This window comes from Eretmochelys imbricata, chromosome 8 (assembly GCF_965152235.1).
Source record: "Eretmochelys imbricata isolate rEreImb1 chromosome 8, rEreImb1.hap1, whole genome shotgun sequence".
Classification (NCBI taxonomy): Eukaryota; Metazoa; Chordata; order Testudines; family Cheloniidae; genus Eretmochelys; species Eretmochelys imbricata.
The window spans coordinates 72,285,738-72,310,560 of NC_135579.1; the positions used below are offsets into that span (position 1 = coordinate 72,285,738).

Here is a 24,823-nt window from a genome sequence, read left to right on the forward strand (position 1 = left end):
TTCCATTGCTGTCAATCTACCACCTTTCATCAGACTGAATTCACTTTGGAGATAAATTATTCTAGACAGAAATAGATATAGTAAAGTAATCAAAGCCCCAAGCCAAAGCCACATGGAAAAATGACCGAGTCTTGCAGTATGTGGTACCGTTTCCAAGTGGAGAGGGTTTTGTGGATCAGGATATCTTTGTTTTTCTTTTGTGAATTTAAATTGAAAGAATTATTTTCTTGAAAGAAATGGATATTTGTGCTTCTGCACCCTTGCTGTGAAAATTCACAACTGGTATAGCACGAAGTTCAGACTTACAGAGCACTGATTATATGGTCAACACAAACTCTTCTGAATGAAACTATCACCAACTCATTGAGATTATAGCTTTATATTATTTATGCTATAATTTTAAAAATCACTGTAATTTGTCTAATCAGCAGTTAGTTACATTTAAACTGATGCTAAAGTGCAATCCAATATATGGAGCACATGCATTTTAGTTTTACTTAAGAATCTCTTATAAGTGAATTATCAAATAGAGCACCTTGGATAATGAATTCTTAGAAAGTCCTAATTCTCTCTGTTTCTTTTTGCAAATAAAGTCTGTAGAAAACCAATATAGATTAAGCACTTAGTTCAGAACAAGATCCCCTAGAAATTATTGTAAGAATAATAATCTTACCTCATTGTGTTCAGCTGCCATAGGGAATGGCTTATGAGAACCATGCCATAATCAGGATATATTCAGAGTCTTTTATAAAAGTTACTTAATTCTGATGGCTAAGAGACCAATATTATTAAATTATCAGATGGAGCAATAAACAAATCAAAAGTTGTTAGAAAAATACAGAGTGCCACTTTTTATAAACTATAAAGATGGTTTTTACTTAGGAGAATAATGAATCTGATGAAATTAGTCAAAAGTTTAATTTTTGAGTGATGACCTCAAATTGATTGAATCCAGTATGACAGATCCTACATTCTTAAAAATGTATTGTAGTTTATAACCCTCCATGATGGGCAGGCATTGCTGCTAAGGGTACTGACTATGAAATTACATATATGAGCATATCTTAAAAGTGGGAATAAAACTGTCTTTCAATGAAGCAGAATAATTTGATAGTGACACTCCATGCTCGGAAACTGCAAGATGCAATTTTACACTGCTTTGAGTACAAGTATCTTTTGAGTTGTCATGCAGAAATTGTTCTCTTCTTGAAAATGGGGTTTTCTTTTCATCATTCAGGAATGTGTGCCTGTCAGTCTCCATTGCCATTGATACAGGGAACTGTAATTGTACTTGGAGCAGGAGACACTGCTTTTGATTGTGCGACATCTGCTTTACGCTGTGGAGCTCGCCGTGTATTTGTGGTCTTCAGAAAGGGATTCACTAATATCAGGGCTGTCCCCGAGGAGGTAAAACTGAACAATCAGAATGTTTTTGTAGTAGTAACAAGACTGATTTTATGAGCTGGAACGATGATTATCATTGTTATTTATACAGGGCCCAACTTGTGCGAAGTACTTAAAACACTGTAACATAAGGTTTAATTCATCAAAATGAAATTGAAATTTGTAAATGTTTATTCTAATTTTGAGGCTCATTTTATGTTGTGTCTGTGTCAAATTATGCCCTCAGTTATGCTTGTGCAATTCTCCATGAAGTCAATGAAAGTTGCTCTTGCGTATCTGAGGGCAAATTTTGGTCCTTTGTTTATAAACTATAAAATATTTAGAAATGCTTAAACACACATATGCACCTGAGATATCAAATGATGAGGTGTACCTGAATCATTGTGGGCCATTCTAGTGTTACTGGTGACTTTTCAGGAATCTGATTTCCCAAAAAAGTTGCACTTCTGGGACATACTTAATGAATCACAGTGATCCAGACAACTGCTAGGAACTTATAAAGACATGTAAAAAGGTTCTTTGTGTGTTGAATGCCTATCAAAGGCTGGTGAGCGATGGCATTCAGCATATATTTCTGTACTTAACTTGATTTTGATAAACATTTTTTATTAAGAAACCTTTTTCATTTGTCTTCAATTATTAGATTTTGGTGGTCTTATTTGGTTATAAATTATGTGGCACATACTTTGGATTGTTGCATAATTTATACTAATGAGACACGTAATGTACCTCAGTCATGGAATTTATATGAAAATGGTCCTGTCTTTTCAAGAGAAAGTGTACATCTTTGGAGACCTAATAGTTACACAAAGGGGATGACGGTACACAATAAGCAATGTAATATCTCAATGTGCATAATTTAATTCTGTTTTCCTTGCCGTAAAGCAAACACTCAAGTTGGGGTGGGGGATTCTTTAAATAAATAAATTAAATAAAGCTTATTGAGATAAAATGTAATTCATGTACTGATCTGTTTTTCAGTTCATCAGTATTCAGACTCCCATGATCTCTTTGTGAGTGTATGTGCAAATCTTTGTATTTTTTAAAGTTGTCATTCATAAAGTCTGTAATTATACCTATTAACTAAATCACACTACAGATTAGAAATTAATAAAGTAAAAATTGCCCCTAATCAAGCAGAGCCATTATTGAGGTTTCAAACACGGCCAGATGCTGAAATGCTGTAGAATATCACAGATATGAAAGAGATTATTTGTCATATAATCACGTAGGGCCAAATCCTGACTAGAGAATTTCAAGTATAGTGTCTATATTTAAGAAGGGCGGGGGAGGGGGAAAGTGATGCAGGAAACTACAGGCTCATTAATGGGCCTCAATTGTATGCAAGGTCTTTAGAACAAATTTTGAAAGAGCTAGTAATTAAAGACAAAGGTAAATGGTAATTGGTATAAAATAAAACAAGATTTGACAAAGGTAGATCGTGCCAGACCAGCCTAATCAGTTTTCTAGACATAGCAAATGCAGTAGTTCTAAACTACCTGGATTTCAATAAAGCATTTGATATAGTTCCACATGGGAAATTATTAGTTAAATTAGAGAAGTTGGTGATTAATATGAGAATCCAGAGATGATGGGTAAGGAACTGATTAAAGGGGAGACTACTGCTGGTAAACCTGAAAGGTGAATTATCAGGCTGGAGGGAGGTTCCAGCCGAGTTCCTTAGGGATCAGTCTTGGGGCGAATCTTATTTAATATTTTTGTTTATGACCTTGGTACAAAAAGTGGGAGTGTGCTAATACAATTCGCTGATGACACAAAGCACTGGAACAGCATACAAGCAGATTTGGATGACCTTGAAAACTGGAATAATAGAAAGGGGATGAAGTTTAATTGTGCAAAGTTCAAGGTCATACACTTAGCAAAAATTCCAGTTGCTAATATCTATAAGCGGGGGACAGATTATTTTTTCAGAGGAAAATTTAGTTTGTTTTTGATAAAACCCTACCCCCACCCCCAATTTATAACCACTTGTACCTTGCATTCAGTGCAGGCCTACCCCCCATCTAGGCTGCAGTCAGTACTGAGTCTGTGCTCACCTAGACCTGTCCTTAAAAGACCAGCATACCTTGTTATGTAAGGTAATTCCATTGACATCAAAGGGACCACACCAGTCTAAATGCAGAGTAACAGAGGAGAAAATATGAAAAATTAATACTCTTCGCCATTGGTGGATATGCTGATCCACTCAATATCATTGGAGACTTCGGAGTAAGTATCAAGAATAGACCGTAGCCCTACACGGCAATATATTTTGCTAGATATGGAATATATGCAAACTTCATAAATCAAAATCTTTCTATGAAGACATCATAATCTTTGTATGACTTTTCTTTTTCCACAGATGGAACTTGCAAAAGAAGAAAAGTGTGAATTTCTTCCTTTCCTCTCACCTCAGAAGGTTGTTGTGAAAGGTGGACGAATTGTTGCTATGGAATTTGTTCGAACTGAGCAAGTTGAAGCTGGACACTGGATTGAAGATGAGGATCAGATTGTCCGTTTGAAGACAGATGTGGTGATCAGTGCCTTTGGTTCAGTTTTAGGTAACCCTAAAGGTAATGTTCAGCTGTAATATGCTATATAACAGCCTGTTATTACTTTAGTACTATTACTATTTACAGTTTGGGAACTTTGGCTTTCCTCTCCTAAATTTTGTCCTCAACTACAACTGGATAAATGGGTTGTGGGAAGGTGGAATTGGGCTCTTAAGTCTAAATGTTCAAAACTGAGAAGTAATTTGGGCTGGATGCCTCTGTTTTTGTTTGCACAACTTGCGACATTTTAAAGAGTTTTTAGAAAGTGTTGAGCACCTGCCTTGTGATCTGTCTCTTTTATGGTATTTCAAGTTGAGTACTCAAAATAACTAATCACTTGAAGGCACCTTTGCGTGTAAGTTATGGAGTGCTGTGTTAGAATGTGTGAGAATATTATTGTGCAACATAGTCCGTAAATTATAACAGAGTAAAAGAGATCGATCCAAAATCCAGTCTTTGGTAATTCTAAGGCACCACTCAGTGTGGTATCTAACCAAGAGATATTTGCAGATCATCAACCTTTCCAAGTTAATTTTGGAAAAGTGATCCTTTAGTGAATGACATTACAGCATTCCATTTTAAGGCTTAATCTTAAATGGTTCTTAGCCATTGCAACTCCCCCTATTTTCCTCCCAACATCTTACAGATTTAGGTACTTATTCCGTATAAGTAACTTCCTTATTAAATTAATTCAGTCTGCAAGAGAAAATTTAAAATACACTTGGTGCCATAATTGCAAATTCAAGAGGTTGTCTGAAAATCAAGCTGCGTTCTGAATGCTTCATATATCACTTAAAAAGAAGGAATGTGGAAGCAGAACATAAATGGGCAATTCTGTTCTTAATGCAAGAAGAAATTAATACAGCTTGCCTATCCACAGCTATATAGGCTCTATAGTCTTCATCTTGACATTAGCAAACTAAGCAGATATAACTACAGGTGGGTCTGACCCAAAACTCAAGATCCAAACACCCCTCACAAATGAGATGTAGATGCAAATGTTACAGTGCATACCCGTCTATAACTGAAAGACATTTGCAGTAGTATGGTGCTATTTTCTCTTTTTCTGACTGTAATCATTCCTTAAAAAGAACTAGGGGCTGCTGTGATGGGATGGATAGATGGATGGATGCCCTCTGTATTGCTCAGGACTGGACAGGGATCCCAGCTGTCTCACACATGCACTCTTTAAGGACTGGAGGCTGAAAAATCAGGAGCTGAAAACTGATGGAAGAAGCTTGGCTTCTCTTTGAACAGATTGAAAGATTCTAAGTTCCTTAAAAGCATCATACATCAAAAGCATATTAAATACCAAAGCCAGCTGACTCAGTAGAAGAGAAATGGACCATAACTAATTGAGCCTAAACTGGGGGGTATTCATAAACGTGATCTAGATGGTGGGAGTCCCAGAGATGGACCTGTACACCTCCTCCATGTATAGTAATACCAGGAAATTACTCCATGACATGTCATCCTGAAATTTTGGGCATGGATGCTCTGATACAGAAATGGACCAGACTCATACTATGTACTCCTTCCCATTTGCTACTTTAAAGTGCTTCAGAGGATAAGGCCAAAAAAAGTTTTGGAAATCCTTGTAGCATCACACTGGCCACAGAGACTTTGGTTCTCTTAGACAGTGCAAAATACAGCTCAAAACCTCATAACATGGCAAAGACTTCTGTACCTTCTTAATCACAGACCAGTTGTAAATCCAAAACCATCCAAGCTGAGTCTAGCAATATATCTTGTTTCCTTGCAGCTTCATATAAGGACAAAACGTTAGGTAATGGAGAGGAGCTATAAGAACATTTTAAGAATTCCAGAATGTTGCTGACAGATGTCAGTAGAGCTGTCCTGTAACACAAATCAGATATCCAATACTTCCCATTCAATAATATTGATACTAAGGAACAATGTTTACAATTTTTAATCCAACGTATTATCACAGGGGGATTTTAGATTCTCTACTACAATAAAAGAAAGGGAGCAAAGCCATTCCTTTGAGGTATCTGTAAATTTAATTTACAGGTGTTCAATTATTGGGTACGTAACCAATGATTTTTGATAATTTAATTCAAGATGTGCTGTTATCTACAAGGTAATTGCATCAGTAGTACTCACAGTGATACTCATTCTGTGCAACCTTATGCAGTGCAGTTATCTAATGGTCAAAGGAGTAAATAAGAAGCACGTGGGACTCTGATGACTTTTTGTGAGTGGGGACTACCCTTCCACTTGGTGATATGTTGTCATATAAAGAATTTAATATGTGTGTTGCTTATGGTCAAGTGATCAATCTCACCAAGGAAGTACAAAGAAAAGCTAGGGTTTGAATTTTTAATGGAGTCATGAGCCACTGTCTTGATGGAATTGACTTTAATTAGAGAATATTTTCAAAAAGCCATTTCGAAACCCTCATCAATTCTTGCTATTTAGAAGGTCTTTGGGAAGGTTTTCTCAAATCTTTTGGGGTAAATAAAACACATTGCCTGTGTCAGTGGCAAATTGTGTTGGTTCTTGGGTGCCAGGCTAAAAGGTTACTCTACTTGTGTATAGGTATTCCCACACTCAATCTTGCTTCAGCTTTAACTTGATGGGCTGATGGGGCCTAATGCGACAGTTTGTCATTTTGGCTGACACTGAGGTTTTGAACAAGGGACATCCAAACCTAAAAGCATGAGCTGCTACAGCTTGAACCTAAGCTCTATAGCTGATGACTATAACAAATCATATCCTTTGTGGATTTGCACAGAGGGGGACCGATAACACATGCTTACCAGTGAATTACACTACCACTAACTATAACCCTTTCAAATGATGGGGAACCTAATGCCCATTTGCCTGTTAAATTACCCATTTGAGTTCTGTGTAGCAACATGCTGTAGTCTGATAGGAACAAAATCATAATTCAGGTAGATTGCAGAATGAGTCCTTTTCCTTTGGATGGGCAACATACCTCAGTTTCACATGATATGTCTGTGGATACTGCTCCTGGTATATAAGCTGAGTGCAGAAATTTCTCTCACATACTGGAAAAGTTAAAAATAAATAAACTATGAAAATAAATTACTATTTTTTGTGGATACGTCATTTTCAGTTCTTTACACCTCTTCGTTAACCAGCAGTCTTGAAGCAATTCAAATATGCTCATGCTCATTGAGAACTTAAATCCTTGGCACATCAGAAGTTTAAAAATAAATGAAAACAGGATTTAAGCCCTGATTCAGAAAGTCATTCTCTCAAGACAGGACTGAAGCACATGCTTAAAGTTTAGCTCACTGGGACTTAAGCATATGGTTATCTGCTGCCCTGAATAGGAATGGAACTTAGGATGGAAAGGCTCTATCAGTCCATTATTGTCATCATGATGTTTCTCGCTCTTGCAGATGAACTAGTAATTTTACAGCTCAGTTTCCTCATGCTCATAGGGAGGTATTTGCTGTTTGAAGTTTTCTTAAAATACAATGCTATTACATTTTCAAGCATTCTGGTTTTTACTTTATTTGCCCTTTGGGCTCAGAGAAATATATTTTTAATTTTTTCACAAAACCTTAGGAGAACTGCAGTCCATTCTATGCTTGGGAAGCTGGCTGAGAGAGCTGGACAGTTGCCATATAGAACTGTGTTAAAAAACCTAAGCACCACTGGTGAAAAGCAGTTAAAAATCAGGTTGTTGTTTATACTAGATGCTTGAAGCGGAGAAATACTGGCCTGTGATGTTTTCTTGCTTGTTTGTTTTGGTGAAAGGAAGTTTTTGTGCAGGCACAGTCTGCATTTCCACTGAGCAGCACATTGGGGCCAGGAAACAATTTTATGATTTGGCCTGAATAAAATAAACAGCCTCAGGGGAGCTTTGCACTTTCACTGACTCTCCCTGCTTTCCTGTTTTGCCATTTTGGAGCCTAAAATGTGTGAGTGAGTTACAGGAGTATCCTCTGGAACCATTCCAAATTGCAGTTTACCCAATAAATAAGAACATAATTCCTTGTATTAAAATGTATCTCTTAATGGTGCTGCATATAATTCCCTGTATGCTACTAAATAGAAGACCAGTTGATTTTAAGGCCCAGGCCTTACACAACAATTGTTTTCTTGAAAGAGAAGGGACAGCACCAGTTTGCTGCTTCAGATTTCCCCCTATTTAGTGGGGTAGGGGGAGGACAGGATGGTTTTTCCATGAAAAAGTTATGAAGAGAAAATAGAACTTTTGCCACATATGTAGTCCAGAGCTAATACAGGAGATGCCATTGACAATGCTAGTTTCATTCAAAATTCTGTTTAGCAGGCAGGAGTAGAAAGGAGCCATTCCCACAATTTCTTGGTAAGAAATGTATGTTCTTTATCTTCTTTAACAAATTAAAAGAAATACTACAAAGGTCCAAACATAAATGCAGAAAAGTAAGTATTCTAGTATATACACAGCTGTGATAAATGAAGGAGGGGGGTAGCTTCCTTTTATGGACACCCACCCAGCCAGCCAGTTAACTATAAAATCCCTCTTAGTAGCTGTTCTCTATTTGCTTTGCCTATAAAGGGTTAAAAAGTCTGACTGCATGCATAGGTAAAAGGAATTAAGTGGGCACCTGGACAAAAGAGCGATGGGAAGGCTAGAACTTTTTAAAATTGAAAACTTTTGTCTGTTTGTGGTTGTTCTCCCAGAGAGCAGGGACAGGGCTGGGACTATGCTGTAAGAAGCTTTAAGCCAGGTATGAAAAACCATCAAATCATACCTAGAAACTACTTATTTGAAAACGCCCAGATAAGTAAGTAGATCAGAGAATGTCTAGGAAGACACGATTAGGGTTTCTCTCTTTTTTTTCTTTATGGCTTGTGGACTCCTCTGTGCTAACCCCAGGTGCTTTTGTTTTGCTTGTAACCTTTAAGATGGACCACAAGAAAGCAATTTTGATGCTTAATTTTGTAATAGGCTTTTTGCTAGATTAAAAAAAAAAGTTTCAGACGTATTTCCTTTCTTTTTGTTTTTAATAAAAGTTACCTTTTTTAAGAACAGGTTTGGAGTTTTGTGCATATGTTGTTTAATTAGCTGGTGGCAACAGCTGATTTCCTTTGTTTTGTTTCTCAGCTCTTCCCCAGAGGTGGGGGTGAAAGGGCTTGAGGGTACCCCACAGTGAGGCATTCCCAAGTGGCCTTCCTGGGTCAAAAGGGGTTTTTTGCAATTGGGTGGTAGCAGCATCTACCCATCCAAGGTCAGAGAGAAGCTGTAACCTTGGGAGTTTAATACAAGACTGGAGTGGCTAGTATTAATTTTTAGAATCCTTGCGGGCCTCCACCTTCTGCACTCGAAGTGCTAGAGTGGGGAATCAGCCTTGAAAACAGCAAAAAATAAAAATATAAATCCTTTGTTATAATTAGCTATTAGCTATCAAAATCTTGTGTAGCATATTTGCTGGAATTGTATACCTTGGCACAATGATGCAAATTAGCAGATAATCATAACTTTCAGTTGTCTTGCTTTTACTATTTATTTTCGTGTAGTCATCATGTTTCAGAACTTCAGTAGACAAAGCGTGTTTACCTAAGCACAGGGAGCCAAAATAACCCCTGGCATCACTCCACTGACTTCAGTGGTATAAATTTGCTCCAAATGTATGAAATGGATTTGTATTTGCCCTACAGGCACATTGCTTTTCTTTCCAGTGAAACAATGATGGGGGACAGCATGATAATATGGAGAATTTTCATCCAGATTTTGCCTCCTGTTTCTTTGGGATTGTTTAAAAGAGGGTAGGACAGATAGCAGTTACTAAACTATTTTGAGTCCAGCATAGGGTGACCAGATGTCCCAATTTTATAGCCTTTTTTTTATATAGGCTCCTATTACTCTCCACCCCCATCCTGATTTTTCACATTTGCTGTCTGGTCACCCCAGGCCAGCATAGCATTACTAAAGGTTGCCATAGACAATGCCTATAAAGCACAACATGTTCTATAATTGTTTTTTCTTTCCCTGATAACTGACCAAGAACAGGTTTTTCTCCCTTATGAATAACTATTCTGAGCTTTTACTTATTATATGCCAGCTTTCACTAGTAGTTGGTATCACATATGTTCTTACTCTGGGACAGTATTATAAACCTTAAGTTTGACATCGGTCTCTAAGATTGCACATATTATGTTCTTCATTTATATAGAATATAGGCCGCATATGGAAGATGATATTTCCCTCTTTTTTGTTTTTTTCTTGTTTTAAATATGCAAAAGTATCCAATTTTGTGTTTCATTTTTTCCTAAACAAACATAAATTCCATAAACTTTATTGGCAGGATCTAGGATCTGCACCTGATTTTGTTTTGGGGGTTTTTTTGGTTTTATAAAGTGGTAACTTGCATGAGTGGGGATGTAGCATACAAATTATTTTTAAAAGGGAAAAGAAATAGTTTCATCTTCAATTCCATGCCATTTTAAAAGGGTGCATTAAGCAATCAGGGTGACAGAGAGAACAGTATGTGATATAACAGCAATATTAGATAGAACATTTGCAAAATACAGTTTACATATTGGTTTGTGAGATCTTCATATTTACAGTTTTACAATTTCTAAATGATTGGTATTGCGAGGCCTTTGTCCTGGTTCCTAACTGATGTTTTCTAGACAGGCAGTAGTATATTTCAGAGGCAGAAAAGTTGCCAACTTTTGGAGTGTATTTTTTAAAAATAATTTAGTGCTTAGGAAAGATGACAGTGCTTAGGAAAGATGACAGATTTGCAGTCTTGGAGAGTAAAGTCTTCTATCCACAGAAATGTACACTGTGGGCAGAGTAATATCACAATTTACAAAGGGTTCAAATACTAGTCCCATTTAAATCGATAGGAGTTCGGCTATTGATATTGTTTGTGTAATGACAAGTTGTACACCCTTTCACCTGCAGAACATCTGCACTGGTAGAGGGACAATAGCAGAATTGCTGCCATTAATTTTACAGCCAGGCTTCCATAGGAGCTTTGCTGGTGGGGCTGCTTAGAGAACAAATAGGCACATTTCCCAGCATGTGTGGACCTAGCCTCACCTGCCTCGCCTGCTTTGGGAAGCTGATGCAGGTCAGGGCAGCCCACAATTGGCCAGGGATGGTCGGTGGAATGTGCTTGTACCATTGCGTCTGCAGCTTACAATGTGGATTGTATTGGCAGTGAATCAGACTTTTTACATGTAAGGTAGCTATATTCTTACACATATGATTAAGTGAGTTATTGTATTTTCAGATTGTAATAAAGTACTTGATGCCCTTTCACAGTAAAGAAGTCTGTAAAATGGATATCAAAAATAACATTAATGAGTGTCTAAAGCCAAAATTACAGGAATTATGGAAATGGTTAAACATAAAAACCATTAAACTGTTTACTGAAGCTTCACAGATATACTGCAGTTAATGAGTATTTCTGCTATTTAAATAAGCTCAAATTGAACACACATTACATGGCAACATAATTAGTCATGGCAGTCAAATACACACAGACTCACTTTTAAAGCTTTATTTGAGGAATCTTTTCCATTCAATTTGTTTTGTTAATTAAAATATTTTTTCAGTAATCTTTTTTAATAATATTGTTTTTGCAAGTGGTATAGTTTGCTGCTGCCTTTCCATTTGTGTTTATTTGCACTATGAATACAACAAATGTGGAATACACATTAGATGCTTTCCCTTTGTGGTGTTTGTGATAGTGTCACTTGATGACAATAGAATAATTCAGTTGTATGCTGTCTTTCATCCAGAAGGATCCCTTTCAATTATATACATATATTTGATCAGAATTTTCAGAAGAATGAAACACAGACACAGGGATGGATTTTAAAGTGAAAGGCCACAACTTCTTAAACTTTAATGGGAGAGGGTAAACCACAAACAAAAACCGAAACATTTTATTTGGGTCCAGTTCAGTGTTAAAGCGCCTCTATGGCAAATAGCCTGTATTGGGTCATTCAGCCAGCCTCCAAGTATTCAGCCTGCTTCTGAATCCTCTCACCCTCCCTCTCTGGGGGGAGGGGGCAGGGGGGTAATGAGGGTCCTCATGAAGGGCACCTCAGTCTGTGAAGACTTAAGTTCTTTGTGATGATTTGGGGATCACACAGATCAGGGTGTTCTGTCACCCCCTGCCCTGTAACCTTGGGATGCTGTAATATTGTGCTGCTATGGCTCAGATCCCTGACACCCAGTAGCCTGCCCACAATCATAAAGACTTACTGGCTTCCACCAGCCTAATTACTCCTTGCAGGATGACACCAACAGCCTTTCCAGTCCCAAGTTTCCCCAAATATGTCCTCCTTGAGTTCTCAAGTACTACACTTTTCCCCTCTGGTTCATCACCCTCCAAAATGTGAAACCATTCCCCTAAATACCAGCTTACTTTGGTGCACACCCTCCACACAGTTTGCACTAGAGACCTGCTTGGGATAAAAATGAACAAAAGGTTCATTTAATAGAAAAACCCACAGATTCAAAGATGAAAAAGTAAGAGAGAGCCAACAGATACAAGTTACACAGAAAACAAACGTAAAGATGCAACCTCGGGCTTTATGCTTCTATATTAGATAAAACTCCTTGTCTAATAAGTTACCTAAGTATACCCACTAACTGTAGGTGGGATCCAACATTTCACAGCCAGATTCCCACTTGGCTGCTGGCCGGGGTGAAAGTAACTTAAAGGACTTACTGGTGCGCTGGAGTCCTGAATGAGGGTGTGGCCTCAACCGGAAGAGGTGGGGCCTTTAAATCACCCCCAGAGCTCCCAGCTGCAGAGGTGGCTGGGAGCCCCAGGGCTCAGGGGTGTGATTTAAAGGGCCCGGGGCTCCAGCCACCACCACGGCAGCGGAGCTCCGGGCCCTTTAAATCGCTGCCCGAGCCTGGCTGCCGGAGCCCCGGAGTAGCGGTGACAGGGCTCTGGCGGCACTTTAAAGGGCCCAGGGCTCCTGCCGCTGCGGGGGAGCCCCGGCCCTTTAAAGTGCCATCCGAGCCCAACTGCCTGAGCCCTGGGGTAGTGGCGGCAGGGCTCGGACGGTGATTTAAAGGGCCCAGGGCTCCCCGCAGTGACTGGGAGGCGATTTAAAGGGCTTGGGAGGTGATTTAAAGGACCTGGGGCTCCGGCCACTGAAGGGCCGGACGGAACCGGCTTACTTTCACCTCTGGCTGCTGGTCCTCAGTTTCTGAATGGATTCCACTTCAAATCTCATCCATTTTGAAAGGCTTAGCAGGTTTTTTTCTTCAGTAAAAAGAGGAACAGATGATAATTAGATGTTGGGATTCAAAAGGTTACAGCTTTTTAACCATTAAAACACAAATTATCAATATCACACGTCAAAATATACAAAGATTTAGGACAGGGAAAGAACACTGATAACATCCAGATGAATCCAATGAGCGGAATTTAGGTTGGCAGGATAGAATTACTTAAAATAAGCACACAGGCCCTTATATGCTGAGATGGGCTGGCTTCAGGCAATAACTTATGTACTGTAAGGCCAGAAGGGAACATCATGATCATCTAGTCTGACCTCCTGCACATTGCAGGCCCCCGAACCTCACCCACTCACTCCTGTACTAGGCCCATAATCTTTGGCTGACTTACTGAAGTCCTCAAATCTTGATTTAAGACTTCAAGTTGCAGAAAATCCACCATATACTCTAGCTCAAACTGGCAATTGACCTGTGACCCACACAGCAGAGGAGGGTGAAACCCCCAAGGATCTCATAGAATCTCAGGGCTGGAAAGGACCTCAGGAGGTCATCTAGTCCAACCCCCTGCTCAAAGCAGGACCAATCCCCAATTTTTGCCCCAGATCCCTAAATGGCCTCCTCAAGGATTGAACTCACAACCCTGGGTTTTGCAGGCCAATGCTCAAACCACTGAGCTATCCCTTTCTGCCAATCTGACCGGGGGCAGGGAGGGAATTCCTTCCCAACCCTAAATATGGCAAGCAGTTAGACCCTGAGCATGTGGGTGAAACCTATCAGCCAACCCCTGGGAAAGAATTCTCTGTAGTGACTCAGAGCCTGCCCCATCTAGTGTCACATCTCTGAGTGTTGGAGATAGTTGCAAATAAGAGTCGCAGCCGGGACATATGTCATTGTAGGCAACCTCATCATATCCCTACGCCCATAAATTTATCAAACTCAGTCTTGAAACAAGTTAGAATTTTCCCCTCACTACTCCTCTTGGAAAGCTGTTCCAGAACTTCATTCCTCTGGTAGTTAGAAATGTCTAATTTCAAGCCTAAACTTGTTGATGGCCAGTTTATGTTCGTTTGTTCTTGGGCCAGCAATGACTATTAATTTAAATAATTCTTCTCCATCCCTGGTGTTTACCCCTCTGATGTATTTATAGAGAGCAATAATATCTCCCTTCAGCCTTTGTTTTGTTATGCTAAACAAGCCAAGCTCCTAAAGTTTCCCCTCATAAGGTAGGTTCTCCATTCCTCTTATAATTCTACTAGCCCTTCTCTGCACCTGTTCCAGTTTGAATTCATCTTTCTTAAACATGGGAGATGTTATGGGGTGGACAAGGTCCGGAGGCCCCCTGATGAATGCCTTGCAGCCCTGTCTCACCTTGCCCCAGAAAAGAGCAGAGGAGAAGTCCTCCAGGTGGCCTAGAGTGGCTGCATGGGAAGCAGCTAATCAGAGGGGCTGCTGGAACAACCAGTTGGGCCAGGAGAGCCATATAAACAAGGAGCAGCAGAGACAGTCAGTTGTTGCTTGGAGCTGGAAGAGGGAGGACCGGGTGCCTGGATGGCTAGAAAAGCAACAGTGTGGACAAGACTGAGCCCGGGGAGGGCTGCTGAAGATGGGGGGAGATAAGAAGGAGCTCCTGGCTGGCTGAAGGAACTTAGCAATGTAAAAGCCCAGAACCTAGCCAGACCAGGCGAGGGTACTGTGATGGGCCCCGCTGATCTAGTTAAAGACTAAGCCCAGGGAGGGCTGCCGAAAAGGACATACCAATTGAAGGTACCGCGATGGATTGTTACAGGAGGGCAGTGTCTCCAGGGAGAAAGCCTTTGCAGGAAGTAAAGACTGTATACCCTGGAAGGGTTTTGTTTGTTTGTTCAACCCACAGACAGTGTGACTCAGGCAGAGGATTGAGTCACTGAAGACCCGCAGAACAAACCATCGGCTGGAGGATGGGGGGGGAGGAGAGACTTGTGAGAGGTGAGTGCCACCCAGTTCCAACCCAGAACTAAGAAACAGCAGGCTCACACCCAAACAGAAGGGGGTGCTTGTGAGAAGCAGGTGCAACCCCGTTCCAAACTGAGAGATTGCAAGGATGCAATTGGCCAAAGGGGGGCGCTTGTGAGAGGTGTGTGCCTACCCTGTTACAGGAGACCAGAACTGCACACAGTATTCTAGATGGGGGTCTCACCAGTACCTTGTACAATAGTAGTAATACTTCTCTCTCTCTCTACTGGAAATACTTTGCCTGATGCATCCTGTGGTTGTCCAAATATTCTCATATGATATGCCAGTGCTCCACCATATAGGCAATACCTCCCAACTTCATGTCATCCACAAATTTAATCAGCACACTCCCACTTTTTGTGCCAATATCATTAATGAAAATGTTAAATAAAACTGGACTCAAGACTGATCCCTGAGGAGCTCCACTAGTAACCTCTCTCTAGCCTGATAGTTCATCTTTCAGTATGATCCATTGTCTCTTGTATTTTATCCCAATTAACATTTACCAATGTTTTTAATTCCTCACCAGATTAGTAATTTTACTGCCAGTATTGCCTAATTGACGGTTACTGTAATTAGTTTTGGCACTATATTTCCCCTTGTTCTGCATTCTCCTACTCTCTGTTGTTCCTTTTGCCTTTCCTGTATTCTCTTCTATTTGACTTTCCTTCCACTCAATTTCGGAATCAGGCATGGAAATTGCATGAGCATCTCCCAACCATCTCCCCCAAATTCCAAGTTTAAAATTCATGTAAGCAGTTGTGCCAACCTCCATCCCAGAAGCCCATTACCCTCCCTACTCAGATGGAGCCCATCCCATAAAAACAGTCCATTGTCTGTGAATGCCTCCCAGTGGTTGAACATCCCAAAGCCTCCTTATAGCACCATTGCCTCAGCCATCTATTGATCATCATAATCTTGTCTTGCCTTCACTCTCCTCCTCTAGAGACATGTAGAATCCCACTGAAGATCACCTGAGCCTCCATTTCTTTAGGTATATTCCCCGGCCTGACATAGTCTTTCTTGATGTGTCCCAGTGAGACTTTAACAGTATTATTTGTTCCCAAATGAAGGACAATTAGTGGATTCTTTCCTGCTTAGGATTAGGATCTTCTTCAGCCCCAGGTCCACATCCCATATCTTAGCTCCCGGTAGACAACACAGCCTTCTGTTCTCCAGAAAGCTCTGGTCACAGGCCTAATGATCAAATACTTTCCAGAACCATAGTCAGTTTGAGATATTAAATGAAAGCTAATGTATTGCTGCATAAATGTTACTGAAGTATTCCCAGTAATACCACTATAGTTAAGGATCTTTTTGCATTTTCCTTATGAAACTTCCTTTTCAAAGTTGAAGAAAATGCCTCAGTCTGAAGGCTATGTTTGGTGTGATATTGTGATTGTTTAAATATTTTTAAATAAAACCTTCTCAGATATTTTTGTTTTCAGCTACTAGGAGTGTCCAGGCTTTAGTTTAGTTTTGGGGTTTTTTGCCAAATTCAACCACAAATGTATTTTTTGCAATCAGTAAGTCTTTAAACTTTGAATAATTAGCTAGGACACTAATGTTTACAAAGAATACTATGAAAAGCAATTATTTTGCATGTTTAGCAGCTATTTTTCAAAGTGAAATACTGTGTCAAGTTTCAGCACCAGAAGCGGTTACTCTATTTTATTGCTTTATACATAGATAAAGGCCCAAACTGGTACCATTTTCATTTAGTTTTGAGAGTGTGTTACAGTGTGGAATACTGAATCCAAACTGCTGCCTTTGATTTTGGATCTAACTTGGTTGCGAAAAGCACTTTGGATCTGGGTCCTAGGTATTTGAAGAGTGAAAAGAAATATGTGACCGAGTATATTGTGCTTGTATCTTTCTTTCCCAGTATAGTATTTTGCCTCTGAATGTACTCCACTCTCACACAAAGAGATACTCTACACCTGTTTTCCCGTCCAGCAGAAATCCCACCTGCTCCCAATTATCTCCATATCCCCAGAGAGTGTATGCTTCTGGAAGGGGAGGGCATGGTCTGGGGCCTGGAAAGGAAGTTGGGAGGGGATATGAAAGAAGGGCTGTAGGTGTGCTGTGTGCTTGAACGTATATTTGCGCAATACCAGGGGTGAAAGTAAGTTAGAGGACTTACCGGTATGCCGGAGTCCTGAGCAGGGGGTGTGGCCTCAACCGGAAGAGGCAGGGCCTTAAATCCCTGGGCCCTTTAAATCTTGATTTAAAGGGCCCAGGGCTCCAGCTGCAGTAGTGGCGGCTGGGAGCCCCGGGCCCTTTAAATCACCCCTGAGCTACCAGCTGCAGAGGCGGCTGGGAGCCCTGGAGCTCGGGGGTGATTTAAAGGGCCCAGGGCTCCAGCTGCTGCTACTGCCGCAGAGCCCTGGCCCTTTAAATCACTGAGGTGCCCTGGGGACTCCCGGCTGCCACAGCTACCCTGGGGCTCAGGGCTCTGGCAGAACTTTATAGGGCCTGGGGCTCCTCTGTGGTAGCAGCTGCCAGAGCCCCGAGCCCTTTAAATCCCCGCCTGAGCCTTGCAGCCCGAGCCCTGGGGTAGCGGCAGCCAGGCTCTGTCGGGGATTTAAAGGGCCCCGGAGCTCCAGCCGCTGCTACCGCCCCAGCCCTTTAAATCCCCTCCGGAGCCCTGCCGCTGCTACCCTAGGGCTTCGGCAGCAGGGCTCTGGGGAGGATTTAAAGGGCCGGGGCGGTAGCGGTGGCTGGAGCCCAGGGGCCCTTTAAATGCCTGCCAGAGCCCCACCGCTGCTACCCCAGGGCTCGGGCAGCAGGGCTCAGGTAGGGATTTAAAGGGCTCCGGGCTCCGGCAGCCACTACTGCCCTGGCCCTTTAAATCCCCTCCAGAGCCCCGCCGCCGCTACCACAGGGCTTTAAATTGCCGTTTGGGAAAGTCAGTCCCAGTATGGCACACCGCCTCTTACTGGTATACCGTACCGGCTTACTTTCACCTCTGGGCAATACTAAGAGTTTGCTCTCATATATTAGTGCTGGTGGCAGACTCCCGTATGTCTGTGTCTTAGCAGTGTTAGAAGATGGCTAACAGTGTGCTTCTACATGTACTTTGGTAATGCCTGTGCTTGGCTTACTGCATGGACCTATGCATGTTTTGGCAATGCAGGCCGTTAACAGCATACAGTATGTGGTCCAACTGCTCCTCTATACTAGGTAGATTCATAATGTTCAGCCTGTGCGGCTGCATGCTGTTTTATTTTACCCCATTATAGTTCTAGGTGAAGGGTAAGAATTTTTTAAGTGAGGAAGGGGATTATGTAAATTGGCAACGTTGCAAATGAGCAGAGAAAAATGTGTATTCCAACATATTGCTAAATCTCTAAATCCAAACCTAAAACTACAGGTGGTTTTGGTTTTGACTTTGGAAAGATAAAACCTGACTGAGGTTTTGCCAACCCAAAATACACACACTTAGGCCCATCTCAAGTAAAAACACAACACATATTTGACATTTTTCTATAAATACTGAGAAATATTCTTGTCATATGCTAGCAGGTTTCTCTTTTACATATATGACAGCACAGCTACATCAGTTTAATTGACCTTGGCAATCTGCATCTGCTAGTGATATGTCCCTGAGGAACACTGTAGTTTTAAACTGCATTTTATTGCAAAAACTTGGGTGTCACAATATAGTTAAAGCTATATAAAAATAACTCATTTTGATACATGGCTTCAAGATTTGCTACAAGTATTTATTCGAAAATATTTTTTCATTATAAATTAAAATGTCTTTCTATTTATAAAGAAGCTAATTTAAAAGTTAAAGTAGGAAAATAATACACAGTTAAAAATTGTTTTGTATTGAGAAAGATGACTTTTAATAGATGGCGGTGGGATGACCTTAAGTTTCGTTATTTGTATTCATGTCCCATTTGTACTGTTCCATGCAGTACAAAAAGTAGTGTGGTGTTCTGTGCATTTCAGCTTCTGTTTTATGTACAGTCTGTCCATCTGCTCTGTTTGTGTAACAAATAAGAGAACTAAGGATATCTTTTCTGCAATAATGTTCCATAGGAAAAGAGGAGAAAATAGTTGCTTTGTGTTTTAACAGCATATATTTCTTCCCATGTAATTCTTTGGGGGGTCTGATTCACCCTTGCATTACTCCAGATTTCCATCAGTGTAACTCAACTGAAATTGCGATGGCATAAAACTGGACTGACATCGTGGTGAATCAGGCACTTGGGCTTCCCATTCTGTAGTTAACATTGTAACACTCCTATTTTAATTTTTTTATTTTTCAGTCGTCTCCAGACATATAATTCATGCACACATGCGCGCGCACACAATCACACACTTTTTCCTGACCTCTTCTCCCAAAGCAGGTGGTCAGTCAATGATACCACGCTGTGGGTGTTTTTGGAGATTTTTTGTGATAGTATTCCTGCTTTTCCTAAAATAAAAAGAAGAGTGGATGGAGATTTATAGGCTGCGAAGGAACGGTAGTCCAGTGGCTAGAGTTCTAGCCAGGATCTTGGGAAACCAGGATTCAGTTTGCTCTTCCACCACGAACTTCCAGTGTGACCTAGGCCACATCTCTTTGTTCCTCATTCCCCATTTGTAAAATGGGTATAATTGCACCTCAAAGGGGCATTGTGAAAATAAATACATTAAAGATTGTGGGAAAAAAAGATTGGGAGGTTTCAGATGACACTTTGATAACAGTGTCTAAAATAGAAAGATTAAACAGAACAGCATGCTAAAAATTCCTAGAGTAATGTGGGAGATCCTGCAGTTTCGAAATCTAGCTTGCTTGGAATTGAAATGAATTTCAGAAAGTTCCCACACAACAAAATTCCCGAAAAAAATTGTTTGGAGTCAATGAAACATTTCATTTTGATTTTGACTTGCTATTTTTAAAATGTTTATATTTATAAAAAATAAAAAAAATTCAGTCCAAAAACTCATTCTGAAATGAAAAAGTGAAACATTTTATTCTGAAAATGTTGAGAGAGGGTTTCTTAACCCTGTTGAATTGCTTTTTTTATTAAAAAAAATTCAGAAGCAAAATTTTGTCAAAATCATCATATTCCCCAGGGAAGTTTCAGTTTAAATTAAACAGCTTTTTCAGGTGGAAAAAGGTTTTGTCTCAAAATTTTCTACAATCATTGCCAAATAATTAACTTTCTAAAAATGGCAGAGGGTCATGTCTGTTGTGAGGGAAGACTCTCTTGATCATTGCTGTGTATAAATATTGAAGATCTGAAGAAACTGTTACAAGAACAGATGTGGAAAATCATTCTTTCAGTTCTAAACTTCAAAAATGCCATTCATCTGCCTCAACAGGTGGGGGAACATGAGGGGCCTGATGGTGAAAGGGGACAGCCTCAGCAAGAAGGAAGGGAGACACTTGCTGAGGGTTACCAGGTAGCTCCTCCCCACCCCTTGGAGTCTCTGGCATTGATTGGACAGTAGGGGAGAGGGGTGCTGATTCGCCAGCATTCCCTAGCTCCCAGAATTTAACCTGAGGTGAGAGCCCTGTGGATCCTCTTTCAGCTCCATTTCAGCAGCCCCACACTATTCACTCTGAGAATGCATCCTGACAAATGCCGCGATCACCTGTTTGAGGGTCAGGAATGAATTTTTTCTCCTACGGGCCAATTGGCAGAGAACCAGGGTGTTTTTCACCTTCCTTGAAGCATCTTCAAGACCTAGTGGGTTAAGCAGGAATTCACCTAGTACTTAACTGAGGTACTTGGTTGAGTTGTTAATGTTTTGCAACTTGAGGCCAGTTTCCAATGTGGTTAAAAGGATAAAATGAATGGTTCCCAGAAGTAAAATACTGGGATGGTGGTGATGGGCTTTGGGCTTATGAGAGCTTGTGGCCCAAGGTCAGGTCAGACCTTTTGGCCCTCATGGGCTGAAGTCCCCACCCCTCTGTCTCTCTTAAGGAGGGGGGGTGCGGGGGAAGGATTGTAGGACTCAGAGCAAGCTGAGTCCTGGAGGGTAGGCTGAGGAGAGTCTACCCCAAGTTATGGGTTATATGGTAAGAGCCCTGTAACCCCCACACTGGAACCAATTATATGCCTGGTATAGGAAGCTCTGGGTGATGGATGAGTAGGGCCCCTCCCCTGTGTTTGTTTAATAAAAGTTGCAGCCTGCCACTTAAAATCCATCCATATGTCTGTCATCATTTCACTGCTGTGTCTGGATCAAGGGGACATGAGTCAGAGGCTGGGAGGGCAACAACTTTGAAAACTACCAAGTGTATATGTTTGTTGTGCTGGGAAGTAGAAAGGTATTTTGGATACAATGTGGATGAGTGCATAGACAAATGAGGATGGGATGAATGGATGATGCTAGGATAAAAGAAGGTGAGAATGCCCCTTGTTCACCAATGGTGACTAGGGCAGGATTTTCAAAAGTGCAGAACATTAGCCTAACTCTGTGTCCATTGATATGAATGGTAAAACTCCCAGTGATGTAGGTGAGGAAAGCCAGCACTGAGTATGCTTGTAAATCTCAATATAAAGTCTGTGCAGGATTTGTAGTTCGTGCTCAGGAAGTGATCAATAGCGTATCAGAGTCAGTTTGTTCCTTCTGGCGCAATTGACACCACCTCTTTCTTCCCCGCATGATATTCCTGTACAGTTAGCTCTTGCAAATACCTAACTTAGCAGACACCTGAGAAATGGTTTCTGTTGTGACACTTGTTGCATATTCATTCCATATGCTAGACATTGGATCGGGGTGGCCAACCTGAGCCTGAGGAGCCAGAATTTACCAATGCACATTGCCAAAGAGCCACAGTAATACATCAGCAGCCGCCTATCCGCTTCCTCTCCCCCACACCTGCTCCCAGCGCCTCCAACCCACCGGCAGCCTCACCGATCAGCAGTTCCCCGCACCTCCCAATCAGCTGTTTTGTGGGATACAGGAAACTTGAGGGGGGGTGGCGAGGGTATTTCAGGCTCAGAGTAGGAGGCCAGAAGAGATGAAGTGGGGGCAGGGCCTGTGGCAGAGCCAGGGGTTGAGCAGTGAGCACCTCCCAGCACACTGGAAAGTTGACACCTGTAACTCCAGCCCTGGAGCCGGTGCCTATACAAGGAGCCGCATATTAACTTCTGAAGAGCCACATGTGGCTCCAGAGCCACAGGTTGGCCACCCCTGCATTGGACCTTTGCATGTGAATCGCCATAGTAAATGCACTTCTCGATTAACTCTACTGGAAGTCAAAGTAGAAACACAGTGATACAGACTGTAACAATGGTTCCCATTTCTAACATAAGTGGCCAACATTTTAAAACAATGTTTTATTTCTTACTTTTATCATTGTCTATATACAGTGGATTGTAGCAACAATTGCTTAGTAATGCTGTTAAACCATCTCCAGATCATCTACTTAGTACCTTTTTATCTTTCACTTAAATACAGTAAAAGAAGCCATGAATCCTATCCAGTTTAATAGATGGGGTCTTCCTGAAGTGGATCCAGAGACCATGCAAACCAGTGAACCATGGGTTTTTGCTGGTGGTGACATTGGAGGTTTAGCTAACACTACAGTGGAATCAGTGAACGATGGAAAACAAGCTTCCTGGTATATGCATAGATACATACAGGTGGGTGGTCTTTAAAAGTAGTTTTCCTTTCCAGCTGCAACTTAATATTTGTTTTCACACACACATTTATTGGTTTGCTTTTTTCCTGGTTATTGAAATAATTGCCATGGATTTTTAGAATTAAATATGTAGGTTTTGAGCACATGCATTGCAAATCTGTTAGATCAGTGATTCTCAAACTTATTTTATTGTGCCCCCCTTCTTTGTGGCTGTAATAGTTTACAACTTCCCCTCCTGCCACACAAGTACATATACTGACAAAAAAAGAATCAACATTCAGCGCTCACTAAATATTAAAAACAGTAAAGCATTGATTCAAACAGAGCCAGTGATCCATTGTAATAAGAGCAAATGCAAAACTATGATTGTGTTTGATGCTTACAATTAAATGTGCACACCATGTCATAGCAAATGGATTAATGTACAGATGGCAACGGCTTTGTATAATTCTTTTCAAGCTTAACAGAAATCTGTCAAAATGCACAGCGCCATCTGAGGACCTGATATGTCGGGAGGAATCAGATGTACGCAGTAATTTTCCCCCCTAAAGCTTCTCATGCCCCTCTCCCTCTCTCCCCAAATGCATTGTGTGCCCCCCTGGGGGGCCCGCTTCCCAGTTTGAGAGCCTCTGGATTAGATAATTAAAACTATAGATGTATAGTAACAAAAATGGCTTTGGTACATTGAAATTAGATTTTTTTAAAAAATGTGTAAATCTTAAGAATATTCTTCTCTCCAACTCAGAGTTCCACCAAGGTCTCTGGTCTGCTATGGCTTCTTCCACAATAATCGATCTATGCCGAAATATGATTTAGGTAATGTGGGGGGGGGGGAGTCCATCAATATTAAAAAGAACCTCTGAACAGCACAGAAGGTATAAATTAAATATGGTCACTCTTATTGCATGGGGAAGATCCTATTATTTATAGAGTGCAAGTGTACCAATGCTTGACAAAACATGGGTGCGCACACACACAAAAAAGGGATTGCAGTACAGCTCTGACAAATCTGATAATGGGGCTACTGGAGCAAGGCAAATACAAACCCTAATTCATGGAGAAAACCAGTGCAGAGAAATGGGGTTTAATGGGTTTAAACCCTTGAGCAACCAGGTGACTAAGCATTTCCCCTTCGCATGCTGTAGAGATGATACAGAGTGAGAGCTGTGATCTGTTCTTCTCTCCCCCTGGTTTAATGTAAAAACAGGCATAGTGAGCAAGCTATAGTCTTAGATCAGGTGCAGAGGGACCATAGCAGACCAGAGACCTTGGCCTTTGTGTGGAAAGGCAGCCACTAAAAAAATGTTTGTAGTACGAAGAATTCTTTGGAACAAACAGAAAAGAAAATATTTTCTAAAGAAAATGGATTTGAATAACTGAGGTAGTAGCAGTGCAATTCCTTCCCCCCCCCCCCTTTATGAGACACTGTGTGTGTGTGCAGCTTCATATTGTTTCAGTCTGCTGTGGCTTCATAAAAATACTGTATGGCTCAAAACTTGTTTTCGCTATCAGTACATATATTTCTCATTTATACTGAAGCAGTGTTTGTCAGCTGTATTTTTAGACCCCGTCCAAATACTTAGTGTTAAACATTCTACGCTTTGATGTGTGAGTACATTTGTTTTGGCAACTCTGTGACCCTCGTGAGGGTATCTCCTCCCTCTCTCCTTATTCCCTCTCCAGCTTCTCATGAAAACATGCATCACTCAAAGCATCTCTTATAACTGCATTGCCGTCGAAGGACATTTTTTTTATTCCTCTGAAACATTCAGTATAGTGGAATATACTGAGCATTTTAAAGGGAGTTTGAAAAGTTGTGGCCTGAGAATTTAGAATTTTAAATCAAACAGACTTGATGTTAGAGTGCTTCGGTTACCCTTTGCAGGTTTGAGGCAGCTTATTCGACCTTACAGTCTCACCAGGAAGCTAATGGGAAAGCCTTGCAGCAATCTTCACAGGAAAGTTTCCAAATGTCAAGTGTCATCTTTCCAGCTGCTAGATGAATGGGTAGCCAAGAGGCATTTATTTGGATGTATGGTCCCTGTAAAATCTGGCTGCTGTGGTGGGGAAGACTATAATTTGGCAGTTACT

The 24,823-nt window shown here is 40.9% G+C and overlaps 1 protein-coding gene across 1 annotated transcript in view; it reads left to right on the top strand.

Annotated features, from left to right (window-relative positions):
• The window catches only part of DPYD (dihydropyrimidine dehydrogenase), a 502,649-nt gene that overhangs the window by 247,815 nt on the left and 230,011 nt on the right, over nucleotides 1–24,823 (top strand). The window contains exons 10-12 of the mRNA XM_077825357.1: nucleotides 1,238–1,407; nucleotides 3,767–3,977; nucleotides 22,549–22,733. Of these exons, the coding sequence (XP_077681483.1) occupies nucleotides 1,238–1,407; nucleotides 3,767–3,977; nucleotides 22,549–22,733 (566 nt within the window). The remainder of the gene's footprint in view (nucleotides 1–1,237; nucleotides 1,408–3,766; nucleotides 3,978–22,548; nucleotides 22,734–24,823) is intronic.